This window comes from Gambusia affinis, linkage group LG02 (genome assembly GCF_019740435.1).
Source record: "Gambusia affinis linkage group LG02, SWU_Gaff_1.0, whole genome shotgun sequence".
Lineage (NCBI taxonomy): Eukaryota > Metazoa > Chordata > Actinopteri > Cyprinodontiformes > Poeciliidae > Gambusia > Gambusia affinis.
Window position 1 is genome coordinate 8,635,074 of NC_057869.1, and position 23,518 is coordinate 8,658,591.

Here is a 23,518-nt window from a genome sequence, read left to right on the forward strand (position 1 = left end):
GAGGGAAAAGGAGGAAAACCATGCATGCACGTCAAGGCTTTGTACGAATAAAACAGTGCAAAAAAGGGAAAAAAATCAAACGAGAACAAAATAAACAAGGGCGACATGTAAATTGTACAACTCTTTATTTTTGTAAAAACTCAATTTTGATGATATCCCAAGAAAACAATTCCAGTGACTGGAAAGAGTAGCAAACATGAAAAATGTCAGTTATTACAATTTAGGCTCAAATCAAATCTTATTGGTTGTTGTTAAAGCCAATATAAAGCATTACTTCCACAGGCCATCGTGCATTTATATGTTGTTTGTGCGATAACCTTACAAGACATTTACTTCGCTGCCAACTTAAACACATTTGAAGAAAGAAAAAAAAGGATCTATTCTCACCTTGTAGTGCCAGCGGTACTTATGTCACAATGTAACATTTAAGTTAATGGGAGAAATGTGAGGGAAAGAATCATACCACCATGCTCAAGGCACTCCCTACAAAGTTTGAGGATTGGATTTAAAAACAAACAATAACCTTCTTGAAAGTTCTGGTTGCCACGTCTAGCTTTTAGTCCCTTTGTTCACGAGTCGCTAAAAAAATAAATTCACTCCTGAGAACGATCACATTGACAATGCAACAGATGGAGCTACAATTTATCAGAAATTCAGTTAAAAAAACACATCTGAATCCTCGTCAGACATTTCCCATGTTGAGTAAACAACTCCTGTAACACTACAAGTGCTTCATTTAGCTGTGTGACTTGCTGCCTGTTGACATAATGGGGGAAACACCAATGTGTACAACAAAAAGGGATGTCTTCACATAAAAACCCCAACAAAACAAGGGTTTAAAGTACTGAAATTACAAGAACGTACATATAAAAGACAAATGTTCCACTAAAGACTTTTTTTTTTGGCAAAACAGCAAATTTAGGAAAATAGAACTTGTTTAAGTGTCTTTTGCCAAGACGTAAGATAATTAACATCTTTTCAACACAAATTAGAAAAAAAATCATCTTGTATTTTTAACTATGTAAACACAGCCAAAATTAAATCCATGTACAACGGAAGCTTTGTGAAACATACCGAACAAAAGAACTTTGACGCCTGCATTTGAAAGCTCTCAGTACCTGCAGACATCCAGAAAAACAACTCATTTAACGCAGGAGGGCTGAGGGCCAACATAAGTCGCAAAGGGAAAAATCAGCTGGTTTGAACTAGTTTTACATTCACTCTTTACAAACAGTTCTGATTTATGATTCTGTAAGCCTCACTACTCCATAGAAAATCAAAGTGAAAAAAAAAAATACTACTAATGAAACAAAAACACTGAACACATGGCAACCTAACTGAGCAGAAAAACGCATGGTGCAACAGGCAGTGGTGACAGATTTGGTGCCGACAAATATCAAAAAGTCAAAGAAAGAAAAAAGAAAAAGAAAAAAAAGAGTAAAGCTATTGATCACACGGGCTGCGATCTGCTCACAGTTTAAGAGCGTACAGCTCCTAATATCGACAATATCAAAGACAACTTTAGTAAGAAAGGAATTCAACTGATGCAAAAGTACGCAATTACTCCAAAGCTTTGTATTTACATGTGATCTTCTAATTTTTCCAACAAAACTTCCGGAGAAAGAAACCAAAAAGTCTCAAGGTGGAGAGAGAGAGTGGGGCCGACACCCCCTGATGTCAGGCAGTCCACCGAGGTGCTGGTGTCCAAATAATGTCTTTATTCTTTCTGTCAAATGTAGAGACCACAGGAAATTTCTACAGCGGGCATAATTTCATGACAAGTGGCTACAATTCTTGGTGGATCCATCACTGAAGTACTACGCAGCCACCTTGTTATCCTTCTGGAACAGATAAAGAAAAAACACCTGGAATCAGCAAAAAGCTGATTCATCTTAGATACTTTATACTAGATTTCAGTTGAATACATTTAAAGTTAAAAAAAAAAGACTTATACGTCCTGCAGTTTACTCAAAGCATGATACTATGATAAAACAGTAATTAAGCATTCTTTTTATATTTACCCTGTATTCAAAATCAGAGAAATCACGGCCTCCTCTGCCACCTCTGAATCCGCCCCTGAAGCCGGGCGGGGCCCCCCGCGGTGGGCCAAAAAACCCTCTGCTTGATGATCGGCCCCGGCCTCCGCGGGGCCCCATGTACCCTCGCCCACGGAAACCACCTCTTCCACGATGGTGTCGGAGAGGGATGCCGAACGTCTCTGCATTCATTCGTCTCTCCTCTGCCCAGGTTGGCCTGCGCTCCCTGACACAAACACAAAACACAAAATCAGCTCACAGTTGTTAACTTTAAACAGCAAAAAACAAACAAACAAAAAAAAAAAAAAAACACACACACACACACAAAATTTGGAGGCACCACTTGGAAATATTAAGCTTCTGGTTCCAAATGTTCACATTTTGCTTTAAGTGATGGGAAGTTGCAAAAGCAAAATAAGGATGTATTCACACCTGACCAGTGTTTGTTTCCCTTGTTGGTTCTTTATTCTTGGTGTGAATACACTTAAGTGAAATCTGGTGCTGACCAAACAACCAAACTGAAACCCTTTTTCTTGAGGTGGTCTCGCTTCCAGGCGAACTCTGCTGCAGTTCGCTTCTGGTTTTAATACAGACCAAAAGCGGACATTCTGGTCTGTGTGTTCGTCTGTAGTTAATCTGAACCAACTACAGAAATTACATGCCCTTTTGGACTTCACCAGACACCACTGCTGGTCATTATCGTGAAAATACTGTAGCTAATGCTGTTGCTGCATGTAATGACTGAACTGAAGTCACATCTGATCTGTTTTCTTCATAGCCATGCTGCTGCCAGCAGGTTGTGACCCAGACAATGCAGAGAATCTGGTCTCATTCAACCTGAACCAGCATTTACTGACGCAGTTATAAAATTAGAAATATTACATTGTGAAACCTGTATTGTATGAGCTGATTTTAAAATTCAAAATGCTGTTTCAGTTGTAATAATGGGACAAATTTGCGCCGCAGAAATACAGCAGCAAAACTTCCAGAGTTTGATTATTTTTTCGGTCCGTGTTCTGTCCCACCCAATCTTTTTTTTAAGGTTTTGCTGGCTCTAGTGGCCTTATTTGAAAGTAGTTCGACAGGAAACAGGGTAATGAGAGAGGGGGAAGACATGCGGCAAATGTCGAACCTGTGACCACCACCACGAGGACTGTCATGCTTTTCCCCTGCGCCACCACGCCATCATTTTTATCCAATGGGAGCCAAGATCGTCACCCGCATTGCTTTGTTTACAAATTATAGTCCATTTGCAAAAAAAATAAAAAGCACAATTTGAAAGCAAACAGCACACAAAAAAAAAAATTATAGTCTGCTTTTGGTCTAGACCAAACAAGCAGATGGAAGGACTTTCCTTGAGTGAATACAACCTAAAAACCAAAATAACAGCAATCATTGTATTTGTTTTAGCAAAACTAAAACAAATATGATGTGGTTATATTCATTTTACAGAGAAATTTTAACAAACAATGATTGAGATTTGACTCGGTTCACCAGTTAAAAATTTTGAGCTGTAGTAAATGATGAAACTTGAGAATATTTGACTTACCTTGGAAATCCACCATCACCCGATTTACTTGAAGAGATAAAAACAAAAAGTCAGTTACGGTTTCACATGCTGAAATATATGAATTTCATGAACATAAACTAAAACTAGTGATGATACAGTCAACCCCTCACAGAGTCAGATGTATCTGAGCCGTATCTGCTGTGTGAGCTGTAGTACCTTGAATCATCACAGGACAGGTTATCAAAGAAGGACTTAGTCTTGTCGTAGTAGCAGGAGTTTATCGTAGCCTCCTCTTCCTCACTGGCGCCCTCGTTGTTTGGATGTTCTGAATCTGCAGTTTCTTCTCCATTCAGAGCCTTTTCAGGTTTGTCATCTTTTTTTTTTTGGAAGAAATTAGAAACAAAATTTCTTTAGCAGAAAAAAAAGAAAAAATATGCTAATCTAAAACTAATTTTGTAATTATTGTTAGCATTTTAGAGTCTAGATGATGCAGAGGGACATTTGTATTATTTTTTTAAGTACGCAGCTTTGCACTGAAAAATGTAAATCTGCTCCTGAGTCAAAGTAAGTAATGTTACCTTTCAGCTTCAGCTTGTTCTGAAACTCCTTGTCAATCTCATCCTTGTGAAACTGGGCGTTGGCAGTTTCAAAGTCAAAGTCCTCATCAAATTTCATGGTGCCGTCTTTACGCATGTTTACTCTGCCTCTGCTGCGGTTTCCTCTGCCCCGGCCGCGGCGGTTGGACTGAACACCAGCTAATATCGGGAAAACATTCACATTTAGAAAATAGAGCAAGTTTGACAAATATAACACTAAGCATGGTAGTACAGACTACAGAATACTCTAGAAGGAAAAAATATTTTACCAATTTGACGCCTGTTAGGATCCCGGTTCTCAACAGCACCCTGCTCAGGATTGGGCTGGGAAGTCTTCTGAACATCAGGAGCTGAACAATAAACATTCAGGTGCCCATCAGTGAAAACAGCTACCAAGCAAGCAGGCATGAATGTGAGTGGGAAAAAAACAAAACACACAACTGTTGAATATTTGCACCAGTTTATACCCCCCAAAATTAACATCTTTGTCCCTGACTGTGTACGGAAACTTTGACCTGGCTTTGTGACGTCTTCCTCTCTGAGTGAACTTTCAGACTAAATCAGTAGAGAAACTTTTTGAACACATGATCATAATAACTATAGGGATTTACAATTTATACTCCAGGATGAACCAAATCAATAAATATCTGGGACTAACACAAACATATGAGCTTATTAAAGCCTCACCTTTCTTCTGCTCAAGCAGATCAGGGGGTTTCTGGCTGCCAGTGGTGGAGCTGCTGGGTTTGGCCGTCACTCCAGGCTGACTCCTCTGACCAACAGCTGCAGGCTGACCAGGTGCAGCTGACGGGGGAGCCTGCACTGCCGGCTCCACTGGGGAACTTTTAGCCAAAGAGTCCCGCTGAGGACTAGTACGTCCTACACAGCAAAGGCAAAAGCAAATCTAAGTTAATGTTGGTGCAACTTTGTATTAGATCCCCTGTTATTTTTGTCCAACACATGAGCGCTGAGCACAAATAAATGCAGATAAACTGTAACGTTGAAAGGCTTTCATTCTTTTGATTTGCTGCAATGCTGTGAACAATTGAAGTGACTTTACTTTGATTGTGCCATCTATCGTACAAGTCTGCTTCACTAGTAAAAAATGCTTAAAATTATAATTTTATGATAAAACCAGAGCCTCTTTTTATTTAATGACAACGTTTATACACATTCTCAACCACAAATAAACATTTCTTCGGTTATAGTGCATCCTAGTAACATGATTTTAACTATAAGGAATGTTTTTGTTTTTTTTCTCTAATTGTGACAGCGACTGACCTCCAGTGGATACAAACTGCTGCGACCCGATAGGAGGAACGCCAAACTGGCTGTAGGAAGGAACAGGAGCCCTGCTGAATGCTGCATAGGAACTAGCTGACCGGAATGATGGTGCAGATGCTGCACTGGAGGATCCAATTGATGACTAAAATGTAAAGACAATTGTAAGAATACACATATGTTCTGAATAAATTGCTTAACAGTTAATAAAATAAATGTGTGGAAGTTTAAAATGACCAATACACCACCTTGCAAACACTACTTGTATACAAGTAGTGTATGCAAGTAGTTGAATTTTCTAGTTGAAAATTTCTAGTATGCAATTCTAGTTGAATTTTCAACTAGAATTTGGTCAGTTCTAGTTGGAAAAAATAAACACTGGTCTCTCTCTTTTTTTTTATAGCAGATTTAATTTCATAATTTATATTTAATTTCTATAAATACATCTTGTTCATTTTGGCCCATTTAACACATTGTTTATTATCTCCATTTTAGGCACTTCATTTTTTTGGAGAAAATATCTATTTTGTTGATCACCTTTTACTTCTGTCTAATGTAAAGTGTCCAGTGATACATTTACAGTGAAAAGAGTAAAATAGGAGTGTGTGACAACATGAATTTACTTTTAGAAGCAATATGATTTTGTTTTCAGTTTCTGAAAAATAGCATTTCTGGAGACATAAATTTCTTTTCTGATCAACATGGATGAAGACAAAAGATGTTTAATACAGAGAACATGAAAATCAGCATAATAAACAATCTTTCTACACATAAATAAACTTACCTGCACTATGGCAGGGTCCTGAGGAAGAGAGCTAGTGGCTTTGGGTGGCTCGCAAACTGTTAGATCTTTTATATCGCTTCCTCTGAAGATGATGTACTCAAACACTTCATCCCGAGGTGGTATAGGCCTTTCTGTGGGACGGTCTTCAGTGCCAAAAGAGCGAACTGTTTGGAAATAAAATGCAAAGTTACACAAATCAGCTACTATAAGTGAATCTGTGGCTATTATTTGAGCTCTGATCGCTTGATTGGTAATTACGCGACTGGCATTGATAACATACTTATAACACTGAGAATCCATATTTGAGTATTTGCAGATACAAGGTACTCGTAAAAGTGTCCTCCTGGAACACTTAGAAAGATCCCAAATGTGATTTTTTTTATGAATAAATGACTATTAGAAGTTAAAACAATTTCAATCCAAGCATTGATTTTTTTTTTTTTAAACTGTACATATTTGCAGACGAATGTTGTAATTTGAGTCACAATGTTTCACAAGTTAAAAGAGAAAAAAACCCACTACTGCTTTTAAATTCTTATGCAGGCCTAATATGATGGTATCATTTCAAAGTTTTTTTGATGGTTGACAGATTCCATTATTGCGTTTTTACGTGAAACTCTTGCTTACATAACTACGATTCATCCATTTTTCTATCACAGACCTAATCAATAACATTAAAAAAACAATGGATGAGGCCAGCCTAGAACATTCTCAAAACTAAACACTGAATTAGACCGCAATGACAAGGTTCACGTTCATAATCTGTTCGTCATATTTAAAAATATACAACGGTGAACCTGTTAAAAATTGTGTTCGTGATTAAATTTAATGTAAATGTCTGAGAGCATTAAAGAGTGACTTGTATAACCCAATTATCTTGTAAAAACTGGGAATTCGGACTTAAATATAATTCAAGCGAGCAAAAAATGTTTTATAGTATAAATATGCAAACTTTAGAAACTATTTCTCTCTCAACGGTGGATTAAAGAAAAGGCCGAAATCAACGTAAACAAAAGAGACAGCGTTACCACAGTTTAGCTAGCCTGTTAGCGAGTTAGCAAAATGCTAGCTAACTAAGACAACTGCGTTAAGAAGCACATTGACAAAATTGCTGTTGTAAAAGTCTGAATTTTTCCCGAATAAGAGGTACAGTCATATTTGGGTGGGTCTTCTTACCTTTAGCAAGTGCTACTGTCGAGTTTTCAGTGTCGATGGTGTATAAAATTCCTTCATACCGAATCTCGGCCTTAGAGATTAGGCTAATTTTGCTGCCAATGTACGGCGTCCCTCCTCCGCTCATTTTTATCCGCTGAGTTAAATAAAGCGCTTGCTATTGAATAATATGTTTATCTTCCGACGCAAAATCAAATGTTAAATATTCTGAAGCGATGTTTTAAAACTGTATAACATAAAACTAATGAGATGCTATCCCTGAACCATATTCGTCGCGTTCCTTGACTCCTTAACACGACATGGCCGACTTCATTTTTGCTTCCCCCGCCGCTAAGGATTCTGGGACAAAGATTGTGCTCTAAAAATACGGTTCCTCTCTTTTGAGTAGCTGCTCAAGTAAAACTACTTGGATTTAGAGAATATTTTGGACTTCTGCAAATACATATAATCGAGTATCTTAATCAATTTAAATTATTCAATAAAAAAGATAATTCGTTAATAAAAGTCAACCCATCGCCAGAGGTTATTGGGTAAGAAGAGGGGTACACCATGGTCAGCAGTCCATCAGAGACACACAGCACCAAAACATTTTCATTTTGTAATATTTTGCAATATTTAAAAGATAATGTAATTAGAGAGGCAGAATTTTAAAATATATAGGTGAAAATTCTGTTGTTTTAAAGACTAAAATGGAAACACACACACACACACACACACACACCAAAGAATAACACTTTCAATTTCAAACAGAAGAAACACTTCTAATTTATTTTTCAACATATGAAACATGTATTACATAAATGTATGTAAGAACACTGTAAAGCTGTGACAGACTGGCGACCTGTCCAGGGTGTACCCCGCCTCTCGCCCAGAACGCAGCTGGAGATAGGCACCAGCAACCCTCCCGACCCCATTAGGGACGAAGGGTGTATAGAAAATGGATGGATGGATAGAACACTGTAAAGTACTAACTACCAAAGTACTAAGTGTCAATTTATGATGTGTACCACATATTAATGTGACCGCCAAATACTACAAAAGATTCAGCAGATAGAAAAAAACCCTCATTTATTTGGAGAAACACTACACTCATTGGTGGTTGAGACATTTCAGATATAGAAATATATCTTGTTTTGGACAACCATCACATTTTACAGTGCTCTTAAACATCATTTGCAGGTAAAACTACTCACTTGAAATTGTGGGAAAGATATTAACAGTACCTAATGGTGCCAAACATTGATTCTGATCAATTTCAATTGTTGTGTATAAAGCCATTTTAAATAAAACTGACCCAAAACTGATTTGGGCGTTTTAAAGATTCTAATATTTCTTGGCTTTAACCTTTTAAATTATATAGATCAATATCTCTTTAATAGCACACAGACACAATCAAACTTTTAGTTTTTATGCAGTCATTTCTCTCATTCTATGTAAACTACACTGGGAGATCTGCAATGAAGCCACAACAGATTTAAGTTTAAAGTAGTCTTTTCATTTTAAAAGATCACTTTAAAATTAAAGTAAAATTAAAGTCATCTTTATTCCTTTGCCCTTCTGGGTCGAAGGAATAAGATGCCCCAACCAGACTCCCAAGTCTGATAGAGAATTTGTAGAGAGACAAAGATTAGGGCAATAGCAAGGAGACTTTCCAACTTCAAAGACTTGGAGTTCCTCAGAAATGATAAATTATCAAACCACCAGGGAAAGATGGAAGGTTTCATTACTGTAATGCCAATAATCAGCCTTTCTCTGATTACTGAGGAATATGAATCATTTGTTATTATAATAAAATGTAGAAAAACACAAATATATTAAAAAAACAAAAAAATTTTATATAACATTTTTTATATTTTGGAATATCTATGTTTCTTTTCATGTCAGAGACCATCAATTTGGTTGATTAAAGAAAAAAACATCCAAATCTCCTGAGGGTATTACAAAATGGTAACAATGGTATATTGCAAGAAAAATATCTTAAAGCAATAGAACCTGAAATAGGAATAGGAAGGTTTCCATCACCAAGGTATGACATTGTATTAGGGCCGTCAAAGATAGAAAAAAACTTGAGCAAATTTCTGACAAAAAATGAGCAATTTTATAGACAAAAATAAAGAAATTTTCATTTTTTAAAAGTCATACATTTGCTAGAAAAAACTCAGAAATTATTGACTTTTGAAACTCATAAATGTCCATGTTTTTTGTAGAAAATTTCTGCGATTATTCTCAAAATTTCTGAGTCTTTTGTTAAGCAATTTTTGTCCTTTCAAACTACATTTTTTTTTAGTTATTTCAAGAAAATCCCTGAAATTAATCTAAAATTGTTTGAGTTGTTTCTGGATTAAATGCACTTTTCCCTTTTTCTATCTACTATGACCTTAATAAGCCATTTTATCTGGGATTGAAATAGATTGAGACTTGTAGTGTATTTAAAATAACATTCTGAATCAGTGGCACAGAAAGTCAAAGGTCATATTTTTACTCTAAAGACAAATTGCTTATTGTTGGTTTCCTAAAATAAAATAACCAAAAAGAGTCAAGAGACCCAGGAGGGTTAAAAAATCTCCCGTAGAGCTCCCCCTCATCTGGTGACGTTAGGCTCATTCCCACAATGCCTAGTAACACGCATGCGCGGTGCAGCCGCTATAAAGCTGCTATCTGTGCTCAGAGATGGCGGGCGCCTCCGACCCCCTGGAAGATATGCTCTTTTCGGAGGTGGATGAGAAGGCTGTTAGCGACCTGGTGGGCTCTTTGGAGTCTCAGCTGTCTGGGCAGAGCAACTCCGCGGGGAAAGCAGACGAAAACGGAGGCGCTGGCTCTGTGGCCCCTGCTAACCATCACTTAGGAAAAACGCTCCCAGCTCCAGTGAGTACCACAACACTAGAACAACAACAACAACCTGGACGGTGGAATAAACCTGAGATGCGCCAGGAGGTGAACTGTAAGGACGCAAGCCCGGATAAAACTGTCACCTCTCCGCAGCTGAGCTGCTCCTCTTCTTTTGGCGAGCCTCCCAGCTCTTCGGCTGGCTGTGTGAACGCCACTAGCAGCGGCATTCAATCACATGGAGCATCCATCACACCGCTGACTGAATCTGGCGTGTCAACTTTGGCATCCCCGCAGGACAGCATCAGCACCACATTCAGTCGGAGCGCCAAGGTGAGCCAGTGCACAGGTGAAGCGCCCGCGGAGGCCAGCGCTCCGAGGAAACGCGTCGCGACGCCGAGAAGGAGCCCCTCGGCGCGGATAAAGAGTTTGAACGGCGCAGCGGTGACGACGAGACGGAGCAGCATCACAGCAGTGACCGACAGCAGCATCATCAGCTCCGTGGACCCGGGCGTAACTCCGCCAAACTCCACTCGATCGGCCATCAATACTTCCACGTTCACTCTGTCCAACGCAAACCTCCCCGTGGGTCAGTCGGCTATTGCTCTGGACCGGGGGACTCCCACCATTGCCTTGCACAGACTCCCGAGTCACATCGTAGCCAGTATTGCCCAGAACGGCAACGGGACCAGCGTTTCGGCACTGGTCCAGCAGGGTGCTCGGATAGAGCCCGCCACATCCTCATCTCCCACGGGAGATCTCAGCAAGGCGGCCACGGACACCGGAGCTTCCAAAACAGACGACTGTCAGTCCAATATTGTAACGCAAAGCCAGGTTGGTAGTGTGAGCTCTGTAATAAACACTCTATTACCGTCTGCTTCCTGCGCTATCACACCAGCAACAACCACTACAGCAGCTCCTACTACCACCACCACAGTGACCCAGCCTCTGTGCTCCGCTACAACAGCTGTGTGTGCCACCGCTATGGCGACCACATCTGTCTGTGGAACTGTCCAGACCACAGCTGTGACCTCCACCATGAGCATGGTCAGGCCCACAGCTCCCTCTCCAACACCTGCCTTGGCCACCCCTGCACTGTCTCAACCCCGTCCAGGGGTCCCAACGCCTCAGAGGATAGTAGCCCCCCAGCTTATTGTCAGACCTTCACAACAGCAGACCACCATTCAGCTCCCCCCTGGCTTTACCATCCCACAGGGTAAGCTTTTATTTTGGAGGGTTGGAGAGAATTTGCTTTTTTTTCTTGGTGTACAATGTGTTCATGAAAACGTTATTAAGCTTTGTTCTCCACGATTATCGTCTTCCCTTGTAAAAATATACAGTGTTCCCAAACCTTTTTATTACCGTGGACCGGTCAAGACTTAGCAATTTTGCTGCGGCCGGAGAGGGAACCGTCAGATAAGGCTTCTGAATGTTGGTGTTCCCGCTAAAGCAAATTGTTTTTATTTTATTTTATTTTATTTTATTTATTTATTTATTTATTTATTTATTTATTTATTTATTTATTTATTTATTTATTTATTTATTTATTTATTTATTTATTTATTTATTTATTTATTTATTTATTTATTTTTGCCCCGATTTTCCCTTTAGGACAATCTTACAACGTCCTGCAGTGTGTGGTGTGTTACTTGGTGGTGTGTTGAATACGCCCGACTATTGCAGCCTGTGGGTTTTTCCCTGACTGGGAGCGAGAGGGCAGCCTGTTGAATGTCACAGGTAGCCAATTAGAAAGCGCGGTGACGTAAGAACGGAGAGGAATCCCAAACAGTTGACATGGCGCAACTGAGAGTCCGAGGTGATTTGTGGAAATGTCTATTATTATATGCAAAGTCATTATTCTGTATGTTTATATGTGGTTATGTTTATTCAGTTAAAAATGTTAATTACGAGAAAACATAACTCACCTCCAAATCATCGTGCAGCAAATAGAGAGACTGCTCAGACACTTTTCTTTGTTAAGTCTTTTATCCCTTATAATGAGTCCACAAACTATCACTACTGCTTGTACATTGTCATCTGTGTTTGATTATTCTAAATTCGCATATGGTATGTTGGATTTTCTTCTGGAATCGCGATGTTCGTGAGTGGAATCGGTTCATGTGTTGCTCCTGTCGTGTGGCTGGACACACACGAACCGATCGAACCTGTTGTACTTTTACCGGCTCGTGTCGTGTGTGGTCACAGAGATTTGGAAAATGGGCCGAGAATTCTTAAATTGTGCCGTGTGAACCAGATTTAAGACTCACAAGCTCCACTTCTCTCATCTCGCCACTGCCAACGCTCTCTGACTTTGGTCGCTATGGTAACGTTTACATATCCCTTCAAAATAAGATACAGATGCGCCACAAAAACGAACATTTTACTTTCCTGGAAATTTTAACTCACGATAAAGACTAGGCGCGCAAGAGAGAACCCGGTTAAAGGATTTTCAAAATAAAAGTTCCTCCAGACTCAAATAATACATAAAACTGAAATATGTAATTATTTCTTGCGTGGCCCTGTGCCAATTGGTCCACGGACCAGTACCGGTCCACGGCCACGGGGTTGGGGACCACTGCTGTAAACTATTTGAAGGTGGTTTAATTTGAAAATGAAGGTACACCTGCTGCCTTGAAAGTGCATGTAAAGTCAACCAGAGGATTGTTTTGGTTTTAAAGTTCATCAAGTTGATTTAACAACAAAAGGCAAATTGTCTAAATCACGGGTGAGCATTTATGGTATAGTTTATCATCTATTGCATTAAATTTCTTATAGTGATAAGGATTTTTATTTATCATTGTCATGATAAATTGCAAACTATTACTGTCTCTATTGTCAAGATTGTTGTTTCACTATTTCGTCTACTGTTTGTCCAAAAAGAGTCTCATAAAATCTAAATAAATTTGAAAATATGATTAAATGCATAAATCAGACTTCTTTATGTGTTATCCAAAAGAAGAAATACACTTCTTCTAAATGTAGTTATGTGTTTCAAGAGCATAGTATTTGTGTTTATGGAGCCATTCAGATAACTACAAAGGAGGTAATCAATAGTCCTTATCCTTTTTATTGTTATTAAGACAGTGGCACAATATTTGTTGATAAAACTTTAAGTCCATATCGCCCACCCCTCGTCTAAACATTATTTCTAAAGAGCTGATAGCTCATTAACTTTCAGTTGTTAGTAGTTATCGCTTAATACTGTAATTTACACCAAATAAATATTTCACATTATGTAAGGAATCTGCCTTCACCTACCTACATAAGACCACTTTGCTGTTATACGTTTACTCACATTATAAATTTAAAATAACTACTTGATTTTAGTCAGTTATTTACAGTTTGAATATACTTGGATGAACAGAATATCTGATCTGGTAATGCAATTTGCTTAGAATAATTTTTAATTTAGCTCAATAATTTGGTTCAAAAAGAACCTTAGCAATGTAAGAAAAATATTCTCAAATATTGCTAACTGACAGATGTATTAAAATGAAAAATGTCTTTAAAACAAATACACACGGCATTTCAATGTAACACACTTCCATCTCATTCACGGCGACACAGGATACAACAACATGCCGCTAAGCATCTTGGGAAATGGCACCCACTCCTGCCTTTTTCTTCTTTCAGTTAATTTTATAACTGAAGGAAAAACAAAACTTTTGTTTACTCAACTTCTGGGGATATGACAATATTAATAAAAAGTCAACACAAGTTTATTTTTCATAAACTCACATTTAAGTTAAAAATCTAAAACTTAATATTTCTTTTACTTAATGGGTAGAAGTTAGTTGACACAACTAAATGTGACTGAAATGTTTAACAGTGCACAATGCATGAGCCTAAATGTATATTTTGATGTTGCCCCACAAAGAAAACTATTGCCCCCCTTAACAGTTCATGTAAAACAGCGATTCTCAAACTATCCATAGAAAATCCGCAGTAGTTGTTTTAGTCATCAGTGTTGTGGCTACCAGCCATGGTGCTATGCCTTTTGGCACTGGCCATGCAGCATAAGCTTTACAAATGTTGCCTTTCTGTCATGTTTTTCTATCACATATTTGTACCCCACTCAGTGGGGGCACCTCTTAATGTTGTAGAATGGCTAATACTGCAAAAACTGCTAAAATGAAATGGCTGTTTCAGTTTTTTCTGGGCTCCATTTGATCACATGTAGTTAAAAAATGAAAAAAAAAATAAATACTTAGACTGGTTAAATCTGAATTGGATTATTCACTTTTTTAGACTCGGTTTGAGATTTACAAGGCCTTTGGGCTATCCAGGGTTGAAGAAGAGTGGCTCAAAGACGAAGGATCGCCCAGGGTGCCCTTAATGATATAAATGCACGTAATACTTCACTATATCCAAAGTTTTGCCTTACTGACTTTTTTATTTGTTCTGTTTTGCCATAAAAACAGAAAAAGCATTCCTATCCATTTTTACATGCTTAAAGTAAAACAAAATAAGCAGGAAGGCGCCCCAAAGTTGTAAAACAAGATTTTCTTCCAACCCTGACCTCAACATCCCATTGGACTGATCTGCATGTAAAATAAGGTGATAATTGCAGTAATAAAGTTCATTTGTTCTTCTACAGTGTATCTCATTGACATTTTTTCAGCACACTAATACTGTTAGTGAAGATGTTACTTTAATGCTTAATGACATAGAATAAAGAGGTGTCATTTGTTATTAGCTTGTATTGCTAATTGTAATTTGCCTGTTCAATAGTTCGACAGGAAATTCCAGATGTAGAGCTGGCCAGTATGGATAAAATAGAAAAATTAAGTTTTTCTTCTTTGAAAGGTTTAAGATTTGAAGCCTTTCAGATGCAAAGGTTTTAAGATTGCATCTGTTTCAACACAAACAGAAAGAAGAAATTGAAATATTCAATAAAAATAACTAATGATATATTTTTCAGAAATGTCATAAACTAGACAGTAGTTTGCCTCAAGAATTCCTGGACTTTCTGGATTAATAATAACTCCTTTTCAAGTAACAATATGTTGATGTACAATTCTCATTTTCTGAAGTGCTAGAGAGTCTGGAGGGAGCTAAAGAATAGGGTGATGGCAAGGAGGTCTTCCAACCTCGGAGGATTGGAGGTTGTTACCAGATCAAATCATCAAAATACTTGAGAAAATATAAAGAGGATTTGATTAACATATAGCCAATAAGGATAAGTCTATTGATAAATGGTAAATAGTTACCAATTTCTGCATTTTTGTAGTTGGCAATTATCAAAGGACTTGATAATTTGCCTTTTAGCTGCTTTCTTGATGAATGATTTTCTTGCCTCGCATTTTTATTTAGTTGGGCCATTATGTTTGGGTAGGTTAGTTGTACTATACTCTTTACATTACTAGATGGTGGATTGAACAGTGATCCATGAGATTTTCAAGTGCCTAATGTTTTTTCTTAACCTATTTCAGGTTTAAGTTTCTCCACAACCCATTCCTAACCTGTCTGCTTTGTTCCTTGGTTTTTATGATGCTGTTTGTTCATAAATTTTCACTGACAAACCTCTTGGACCTTCATAGAGGAACTGTATTTTTATTAAGATCTTATAGATTGACTCACTATGTTTACTAATTCAGGTACTACTCAGTGCTGTTGGCTGTACAGTGTTTTATTTCAGTGTATCAGAGTAAAATGATCTGAATATAAATACATACACAACTGTTGAAAAAGATGTATTATCATTTTAATTTGATTTATTAATTATCCACTATTTTCTGTTGGTTTATAAGTTAAAGTGTCTGAATTAGACTGGCATTTTGGGGCTTTAATGTGACAACAAATGCAAAAAAGTCAGAGTAATTTTGCAAGGTACTGAATGTTAAATGCCTGTGAGACCAGTTTCACTGCCATCAACCAAATATCTTCCTTTCAGCTACAAACTTAATTATGTTTATTTGACAGAACCATTTTAAACTAATGTCATCTCAAGACACTTTATAAAAAGTAATTTTATCTCAGTCATGCATACATTTCAATTGATCCCAGTTATCAAACAATGCAGTTGAGTTCAGTTCATTATTGAAATTAGTCAAAATGTTTTTCGTCTAAGGAAAATTAGCAGTTTGCATTGAGTCACTGATTTGCTGCATTCACTTCTCCAGGACGAACATGTGGCGACAGTAGACAATCACATGTGTCACCTTTACAGCACTCCCTCATACTGAGCATGCATGTATCCACATTAGAGACAAAAACCCCTCCCTTTTAACTGGAAGAAATCTCCAGTAAAACCAGAACCTGGCTCAGTATACGAGCAACCATGTGCCAACACTGATGGGGTTTCAGAAGACATAGCAGATACACAAGAAAGAAACAGAATAACTTTCTATGCTTATGAAAAGTAAAAAGTTAATGGAAAGAGATGGAAAACGTTTAGTTTTTGGCAGCATTATTTTAGCCAATGACTCCAGATGTAGCTTCAATGGCACTAGCCCCAAATTTATCGGTTCAACTCAGTCACTCTGAGAGCAGAATGTACAACTATTCTGTATGCAGTTTGTTCCAGTCTCACTTCCCATTGGTTTTAAATACTTTTAAGAAAATATTTATTTAAAGAATTTCAAATATTCCACATTTATGGACATATGTTTTGCTTTTTGAATCGAGAATTTGATAGTTTTTTTTTAAATGGAAAGAATTCAGTGAACATATATTGTTTAGACATAATTGAGCAGTTTTATTGATTGTGCTACTATTCTTACTTTACTTGTTCATGGTCAGTAGCCAGAAGGATTTCTGTGCTGCCCTTCCTCTGAGTCATCTGATCTCAGAAAAAATAATTTAGTCTAACAGTACCATAGCAGGATCAGAATATATGGTCAACTTTGTTATTTACAATAAACTTTGACAAATTGTCAGTGTTATAAAATGAAATGCATTAGTAAATCGACCAGATGTCAGAATCAGACAATTTTACCTTAATTGGCTTTTATTGGTCAATGTGTACATGCATTAACTAACAGAAGGCATTTTCTTTGAGTTTGTTGAAAGCGGAAATAAATGTTTTGATGCTTAAATCTAATGATCGTTTAGTTTCTTCATATTCTTTTGATTTCAAAGCTCTCTCTATCTCTATTGAAGTACCTGCTGTGCAGTTTTGGCTCCTTTATGTTCATAGTTCCTATATGAAATTATTGAAAATCTTAATTATTAGGTCAGACCTCAAAGAAAAGCCTTAAATTCAGACATTGATCTCACCAGTAAATGGGAGAGAAATTGCATGAGACATGAAATACAACAACATAATTGAGGAAGGCCTTTGGCTGCTTCTTACTCATGGCTGTGTTGGTGTGATGAAACGTTGATATGACTTAAGCGCTAATAGTCGTTCCTCGCTGCCTTGCAGGAATGGTGCTGGTGCGCACTGAATTGGGCCAGTTGGTGTTGGTTCCTCAGCAGGCTTTGGCCCAAGCCCAGGCTCAAGCCCAGGCCCAGAACAACATTTCCCCGAGACCTGCTGCTCCAACAACGGGAACGTCCTTCAGAGTAACAACACCACAGGTGAGGCTCGCCTCCAGAGCTCAGTGCTAGATACCATAATGCAATGACATCCCTTGTTCTGGTGTGACATGTCTCTGTGGCATGGTCTGCTTTTACACTCACTATCATCTGATTGTTTATAGGTAAGGACAAAAACTAGAAGCATGCTGCTCTTTGGTAACTTTTATATAGATTCATTCAAATTATTTTTTTTAATCTCATTTTCATTTCTTTAGAAGACATTAGCTTTTATGTATGGTTTTATAGTGGAAATGGAAACAGCATAGTTTTATTTGAGTTGAGAAATGTATAGGTATTCAAAATATATATAAAAATACAATTATGCAACTATTAATTGTAAACCCCTCACCCCAAAAATTTCTTTTGTTAGGCTAGTTGGTCTGTAAATGTGGCTACACTTTGACCAAACAGAACTTGATCTTCTTTTTAATCCACATATTAACCTTGTTAAAGAAAGTGCTAATGACATGCCCAATATTCTCATTTAAGGAATTTATTGCTGTCAAGCATTGTCCAGATACAGTCTGAAAAGGTGGTCATGTTTTTATTTTTTTTAAATATTTTACACTGATAGACATATTGGGACATCATAGTCAGGCCCCACTTCATGCCAAATTATAATCACCTTATAATCTCCAATAATTCCTGACATTTGAACTTACTGGATCACAAAAATTTTAGGAAACATTATTTCCCTGTGAAGACATTTGTAGCCCTGCAGCACTCTTTGCATTCAACATGTTGTTCCTCCTTTTTCCATAAGAAACTTGGAGGAACCCAGTAAATCAATACAGCGCTACCCTGAATTGCTGCTAATTTGAGGTCTGCTAAACTAACATATCCAACGCAACAGACAACCATTATAATGGTTAAATTAATTTCAACTTTACATTTATTTCTTGTAGCAATTGCTTTGTGTGGAACAAAAAGTGAACTATGTAACACTTGTAAAGTGTAACCCACATATCTTCATTTCATTGCAGCTTAAGATGCATTTTTATATTATATTAGGGGATACAACCATTTTTAGCTCTTGAGAGCATGGGTTAAACAACCAATCTCATGGTTGGTGACCTTTGTGAAAACGAATTTGACTGATTGAATTTGATGAACGTTGATCTTTTTTCGCACTGTTGAGCCTGAACTCTTTGAATAAATGCACGGCTTAACTCTAGTTGTTAATTGCAGTGTGATTGATATCTTAAAACGCCTAATTAGAACAAATGGATATACTTGATTATTTTATCCATAAATTCAATTGAGAGTAATTGTTGAATTAACATCTCAAGGCTTCATAATGACTCCACGGGGTCCTCTCATAAAAATTTAACGGGTTGCTGAATCATTAATAGGAATTTGATTATTATCACCTGTGGATACATCATTCATTTGGAAGCTGGGACTTATGCTTCTGGGTGCACACCTTTGGAAAGTAATAGTATTCAATTACACGGTAGGTAAATGTTTAGGTCCTCTAAGTTCAGATTAGTTTTACTGACACAGAGTACCTGCCACGTAAATAAATGTTTTTATGATTCAGAACAAACCATTTAGAATTTTCTCAGGCATTTATTGTGTTTGTTTTTTAGATTTTCTAATAATAATATTATTGGTCAAATCTAAAGCTTCAGTTATTACTATGAAAGAAATATGAGTCCATAAATGTCTCCAAAAGTATTTATCTCTCAATAAATACAATCTAATTTCTTGGTTATTTGTTTATTTAGGGAATTGTATATCCCTTGATTTTTCATGAAAATAGTTTCCATCCCTGTTTACTATTGTGGGAGATATCTAATTAATTAAAGTGAGTTATTATTGTTGTTTGATTTAATTTTGTGACTTACAGTTTTTCTGCTATTTGAAGAATATAAGCATCATGGATTGTATGTTATTTTAGCTTTCAGTTGCAATGCTTTTTGACTGGTTGTTGAATATTTAGTTTAAAAAGGATAAAAAGCATTTTCTTTTTGTAGAAGCCTGACACCCCAAGAGTAACACAGGTTTTTGACTATCACTTTCTGTTTGTTTTTTGAATCTGTATTTGTTTGTGTGTGTTTTCTTTCAGTAAAGACACATACATACTCATTGGATTAAAGACCTTTTTTTGGACATAATGTGTGGCATACGAAGGAGCTTAAAGGGGCTAGACAAGTGGGAGCTTGCTGCTCTGATAGTATGATAAAAACACAAAATAAAATCCCGGGTAACCATTTGTCTTCGGAAGTTAATATAAATACTTTTATTGTATGTCGGCCTTAGAATATTAATGAACAAACTGCACTTTGGTGACCTAAGAACACACAACACAGGGCAGGGATAAAGTGTTTGAGAGGTTTAAAGCAGAGTTTAAAGGGTTAAAAACAATGTCCCAAGTCGTAAAAACCTCTTTAGAGCCAGTTTTGTGTTAAAACAGTAAACAGCCAAGATATTCAGAGTAACTCTGGAGGAGCTGAAGAGATCCACATCTCAGGTGTGAGAACTGTAAAGTGGTTGAATAATAGCCATGAGCTTCAGAGATCTGACATTTTTTTTAGGAGTAGAAAGAAATTAAACTATGTATTGTTTTTCTTCTGCTTCCACTTCAGTTTAATCTTTAGTCAATAAAAAAACATTGAAGTTTGTAGTTGTGATGTTTTAAAAGTAAGTGCAAAGACAAAACATTGACAGTAGAGGGCAGCATTTCATTACTTAATATTTCCAGTTTGGCTCGTCCTGCATTTATTCTCTGACAATTACTGTTATCTGTTCCTCCTAATTTCTGTGCATCCTCAAGATAAGACGATATTTTGGTTTTATATCATTATGCTTTATTTCAAAAGTCAGTGAAAGCCAAAGCAGATTATATCTGGGGAAATAAAAGAAGGTGGTAGAACTGACATAAAATGTTCAAAATCGCATCCTATGGTTGGGTTCATGTGCACAATGCCAAATATCAGGGTTTAAAATTCAGAAATGTAACATTCTGGTGTATAATACAACCTTGCAGGTAGTACTTCTCCCTCAAAGAATAAACGTATACTTTTTGGCATTGAGTAGTTGTTCTCATTAAATGTTTTCACCTAAATATTCATGAGAAAAACTGTTAAATGTTAGACAGTAAGTTGGTCAGGGTGCTGTGGATAGAAATCTGTACCAGTTCAGAGCAAAACGTTTCTTCTAGCCAGCCAACCTGCCTCCATCCTGACATGCTCCGCTCAAAAGAGACTCGCAGATTGTCGTCGCCTCTCCCAGTCACTCTGTTGACAAATTAGTGGGCCGCGGCATTGCCATCTCAACAGGAAAAGCAGTAGCTGCGAAATGAAAGGGAATGGTGTTTATTCCCAGAGCTCAACCCCTCTGTCGGCCTGTCACTCTTCCTATGAGCCTGAGGGGAGAAACGGAAGGCATCCTGAGCTTCCTTCCTTCCATACCTGTTAAATCATTCATCATCCAACTGCCTGATTATTTTAAAAAGCTAACAAGGCTTTGGTTCTCCAGTGTGTTCATGTGAGAGTGAAAGTGAGCACGAGTGGGGCATAGCTGGGGGTGGGATGCACCCCGTGGCTCCTACTTCCCCCCCATTCATCCGTCATACACTGACTTCCCCCAACTCTTTAGCTCTACAAAACTTTTAGTGGAGGGGAAACTCCCTCCTCCTTTTCTTATCCTACTTCTGCACTGAAAAACTGCCCATGTTTTCACTGCAGTTTAAATGGGTATAAAACTGAACAATGTATCGGATCACTATATTAATATTTGCTTGGATGAAATTGTAATTGTATTTGAAGGGTCATTCATATTATGAATGCCATTACTATATTTAGCCAGTTGGATGCTCTCTGACTTCCCTTGATTCACATAATGTGTTCATTTTTAAGTGGCTAAGTTGCCAAAATTCAAAGTAAACTGCACCACATTTCAATGTTCATCAACAGTAATGCAATTACATGTTTGCAGCCCTGTTTGAGCCTAAATTTGGAAGCATGTGTGTTTGTGGAAGTATTTCTATGACTTCTTGGTCTTGTCTGGGTGCCAGAGGTCAGCGCAGAAGGCCTCTTGTGTTGTCTTGGCCAGGAGTTGGGCCATATAGTAGCATGGTGTCACACATCCCCCACTTATTGCTTTCCCTGGATACAAGGAAGACAGATCCAGCTGAAAACAAACAAACAAACAAACAAACAAACAAACAAACAAACAAACAAACAAACAAACAAACAAACAAACAAACAAACAAAAAGTCTTTGTATCCAAACTAAAGGAGTGCCTCCCTTAAAAGTTTTAAAACACTATAGCTAACAGAATGTCTCTTAGGTTGGCAACTAGAGAAAATAGCCCAACTAATTATTTGGCCAATATTAACTTGCTCTAATTATGTTATTCCCTATTTATATTTTTACAAGATTATTTGTCAATATCAAATGCACGATAAATGTTCTGGATTACACTTTCAGAGCAGTAATCACAATATGTTTGTGTTAGCAACAGAGGAATAAATGTGGTTTTTCTGTTTTTTAAATGAAAGCAGTTAGATCATGTTCTTTATTTCTATTAAAATTTTTGTGTGTAAATACTGTGAAACAGTCATCTTATTCTAAATAATAAGCTGAAGTAAAAATACTGCTTCACATGGTCAGAAAGTGTGTTTTCAAACAATTAGTCATTTATGTAAGGTGAAATAGTCATAATTTCACTTTCATGTCAGGGATTTTCTTCAAACGACTATAAAGAAATTTAGATTCCCTGACTCAAAACGGAAAGATCAGAAGATTTGAACCGTCTTCCTGTGATGCAAGCTGTCAAACTGCTAGAATAGTGAATTACTTTTCAGACTGGGGTCCCATCATCTAATAGAGACATTTTATTTTTTGAGCTTTGATGGAGGAACCAGATTACTTCACCCTGCTTTTAAGATCATTCCAGCTTTCCCATGCTTTGTTCCACAATTTCTTCCATTTACACACACAACATTGATGGGAACAGCTAGTGACTGCATGACATCCTGATTCTCTGCAACTTGGCTTTGTGTCAGTCTTTGCTGCCGCCATCATGCTTACACCATCTTCTCTCCTCTGTGTGACCTTTCTCTACGTGTCTGCGAGGCACGCGCCGGCTTTTTCCTTATCCTGTTGCTCTTTTTCTTTCCAGCAGTCTCCTGCAACTTCTCAGACCACAAGGCCGTGCCCTTTGACCCCGGCCAAGATGGCACCGTCTCCCTCTCCCACACCTTCCAGCCCTGCCCTTCAGGCCTCTTCCTCCTCTTCTTCCTCCTCCTCCTCTTGTCCTGCACTCCGCCCTGTGAGCTAAAACTCCTCGAATGATGGATTCATGTTTCATTCCTGCAGCCGTCCTGATAGCTCATGTTAGGAAACAATGTTAGGATGTGGCTTTGTTTTAGAGGTTTTGAGAGGATGTTTTGCATGAATTATTTCTTGGAGTTTTTTTTCTCTCTCTAAGGAAAATCACAATTTATTTATTATGCTTTCTAAAATATCTTACCAATAAGTTATTTTCTAGGTTATTTAACTGCTATCTAATGATATAGAAGTGTTAGTTTTTGGTTGACCCTTCTAAACTATTTTAGGCTCTGGTTAGTCTGCTTTATTTGAGCTTTAGTTCATTTGCCTAGAAAGTCTGGTCTGTTCGGGCAGGTGTGAAGCACAAACCTAAAAATTTAGGCCTGGGGCAGTACTAAAGGGATTGCAAGGATGTGTTCTTTTACCCGAGACAAAAGAGAAATCTTATAACCACAAAAATCTGATGCCATTCCATTTGTTTGCATGTCGTGAAGAAGGACGGTGGGCTCATGTCT

At 37.6% G+C, this 23,518-nt stretch overlaps 2 protein-coding genes across 5 annotated transcripts in view; one reads left to right on the forward strand and one right to left on the reverse strand.

Moving 5' to 3' along the window:
• Positions 1-108: 108 nt before the first annotated feature.
• On the reverse strand, positions 109-7,737 carry lsm14ab (LSM14A mRNA processing body assembly factor b). The gene is made up of 10 exons (XM_044139392.1): positions 7,384-7,737; positions 6,208-6,371; positions 5,424-5,568; positions 4,830-5,021; positions 4,412-4,492; positions 4,125-4,301; positions 3,763-3,919; positions 3,586-3,612; positions 2,022-2,262; positions 109-1,841 (listed from the first exon to the last, which is right to left on the reverse strand). The coding sequence occupies exons 1-10, from the start codon at positions 7,505-7,507 to the stop codon at positions 1,818-1,820; spliced, it is 1,332 nt and encodes a 443-aa protein (XP_043995327.1). The 5' UTR covers positions 7,508-7,737; the 3' UTR covers positions 109-1,817.
• Positions 7,738-10,038: 2,301 nt separating this feature from the next.
• LOC122819927 (transcription initiation factor TFIID subunit 4-like) overlaps positions 10,039-23,518 on the forward strand; it is a 98,930-nt gene continuing 85,450 nt past the window's right edge. For 2 of the 4 annotated variants that reach the window (XM_044096996.1, XM_044097011.1), the window contains exons 1-3: positions 10,039-11,422; positions 17,573-17,727; positions 22,855-23,004. In XM_044096996.1, coding sequence (XP_043952931.1) covers positions 10,051-11,422; positions 17,573-17,727; positions 22,855-23,004 — 1,677 coding nt within the window. In that variant the 5' untranslated portion in view covers positions 10,039-10,050. The remainder of the gene's footprint in view (positions 11,423-17,572; positions 17,728-22,854; positions 23,005-23,518) is intronic. The other 2 variants (XM_044097005.1, XM_044097017.1) reach the window with 2 other exon arrangements.

Excerpts from the sequence above, each read along its gene's own strand:
- lsm14ab (XM_044139392.1), bottom strand. The coding sequence starts at position 7,507 with ATGAGCGGAGGAGGGACGCCGTACATTGGCAGCAAAATTAGCCTAATC. Across the intron at positions 6,372-7,383 it reads GACAGTAGCACTTGCTAAAG|TTCGCTCTTTTGGCACTGAA; the intron begins GTAAGAAGACCC and ends ATTTCCAAACAG. Across the intron at positions 5,022-5,423 it reads GCAGTTTGTATCCACTGGAG|GACGTACTAGTCCTCAGCGG; the intron begins GTCAGTCGCTGT and ends TTTGCTGTGTAG.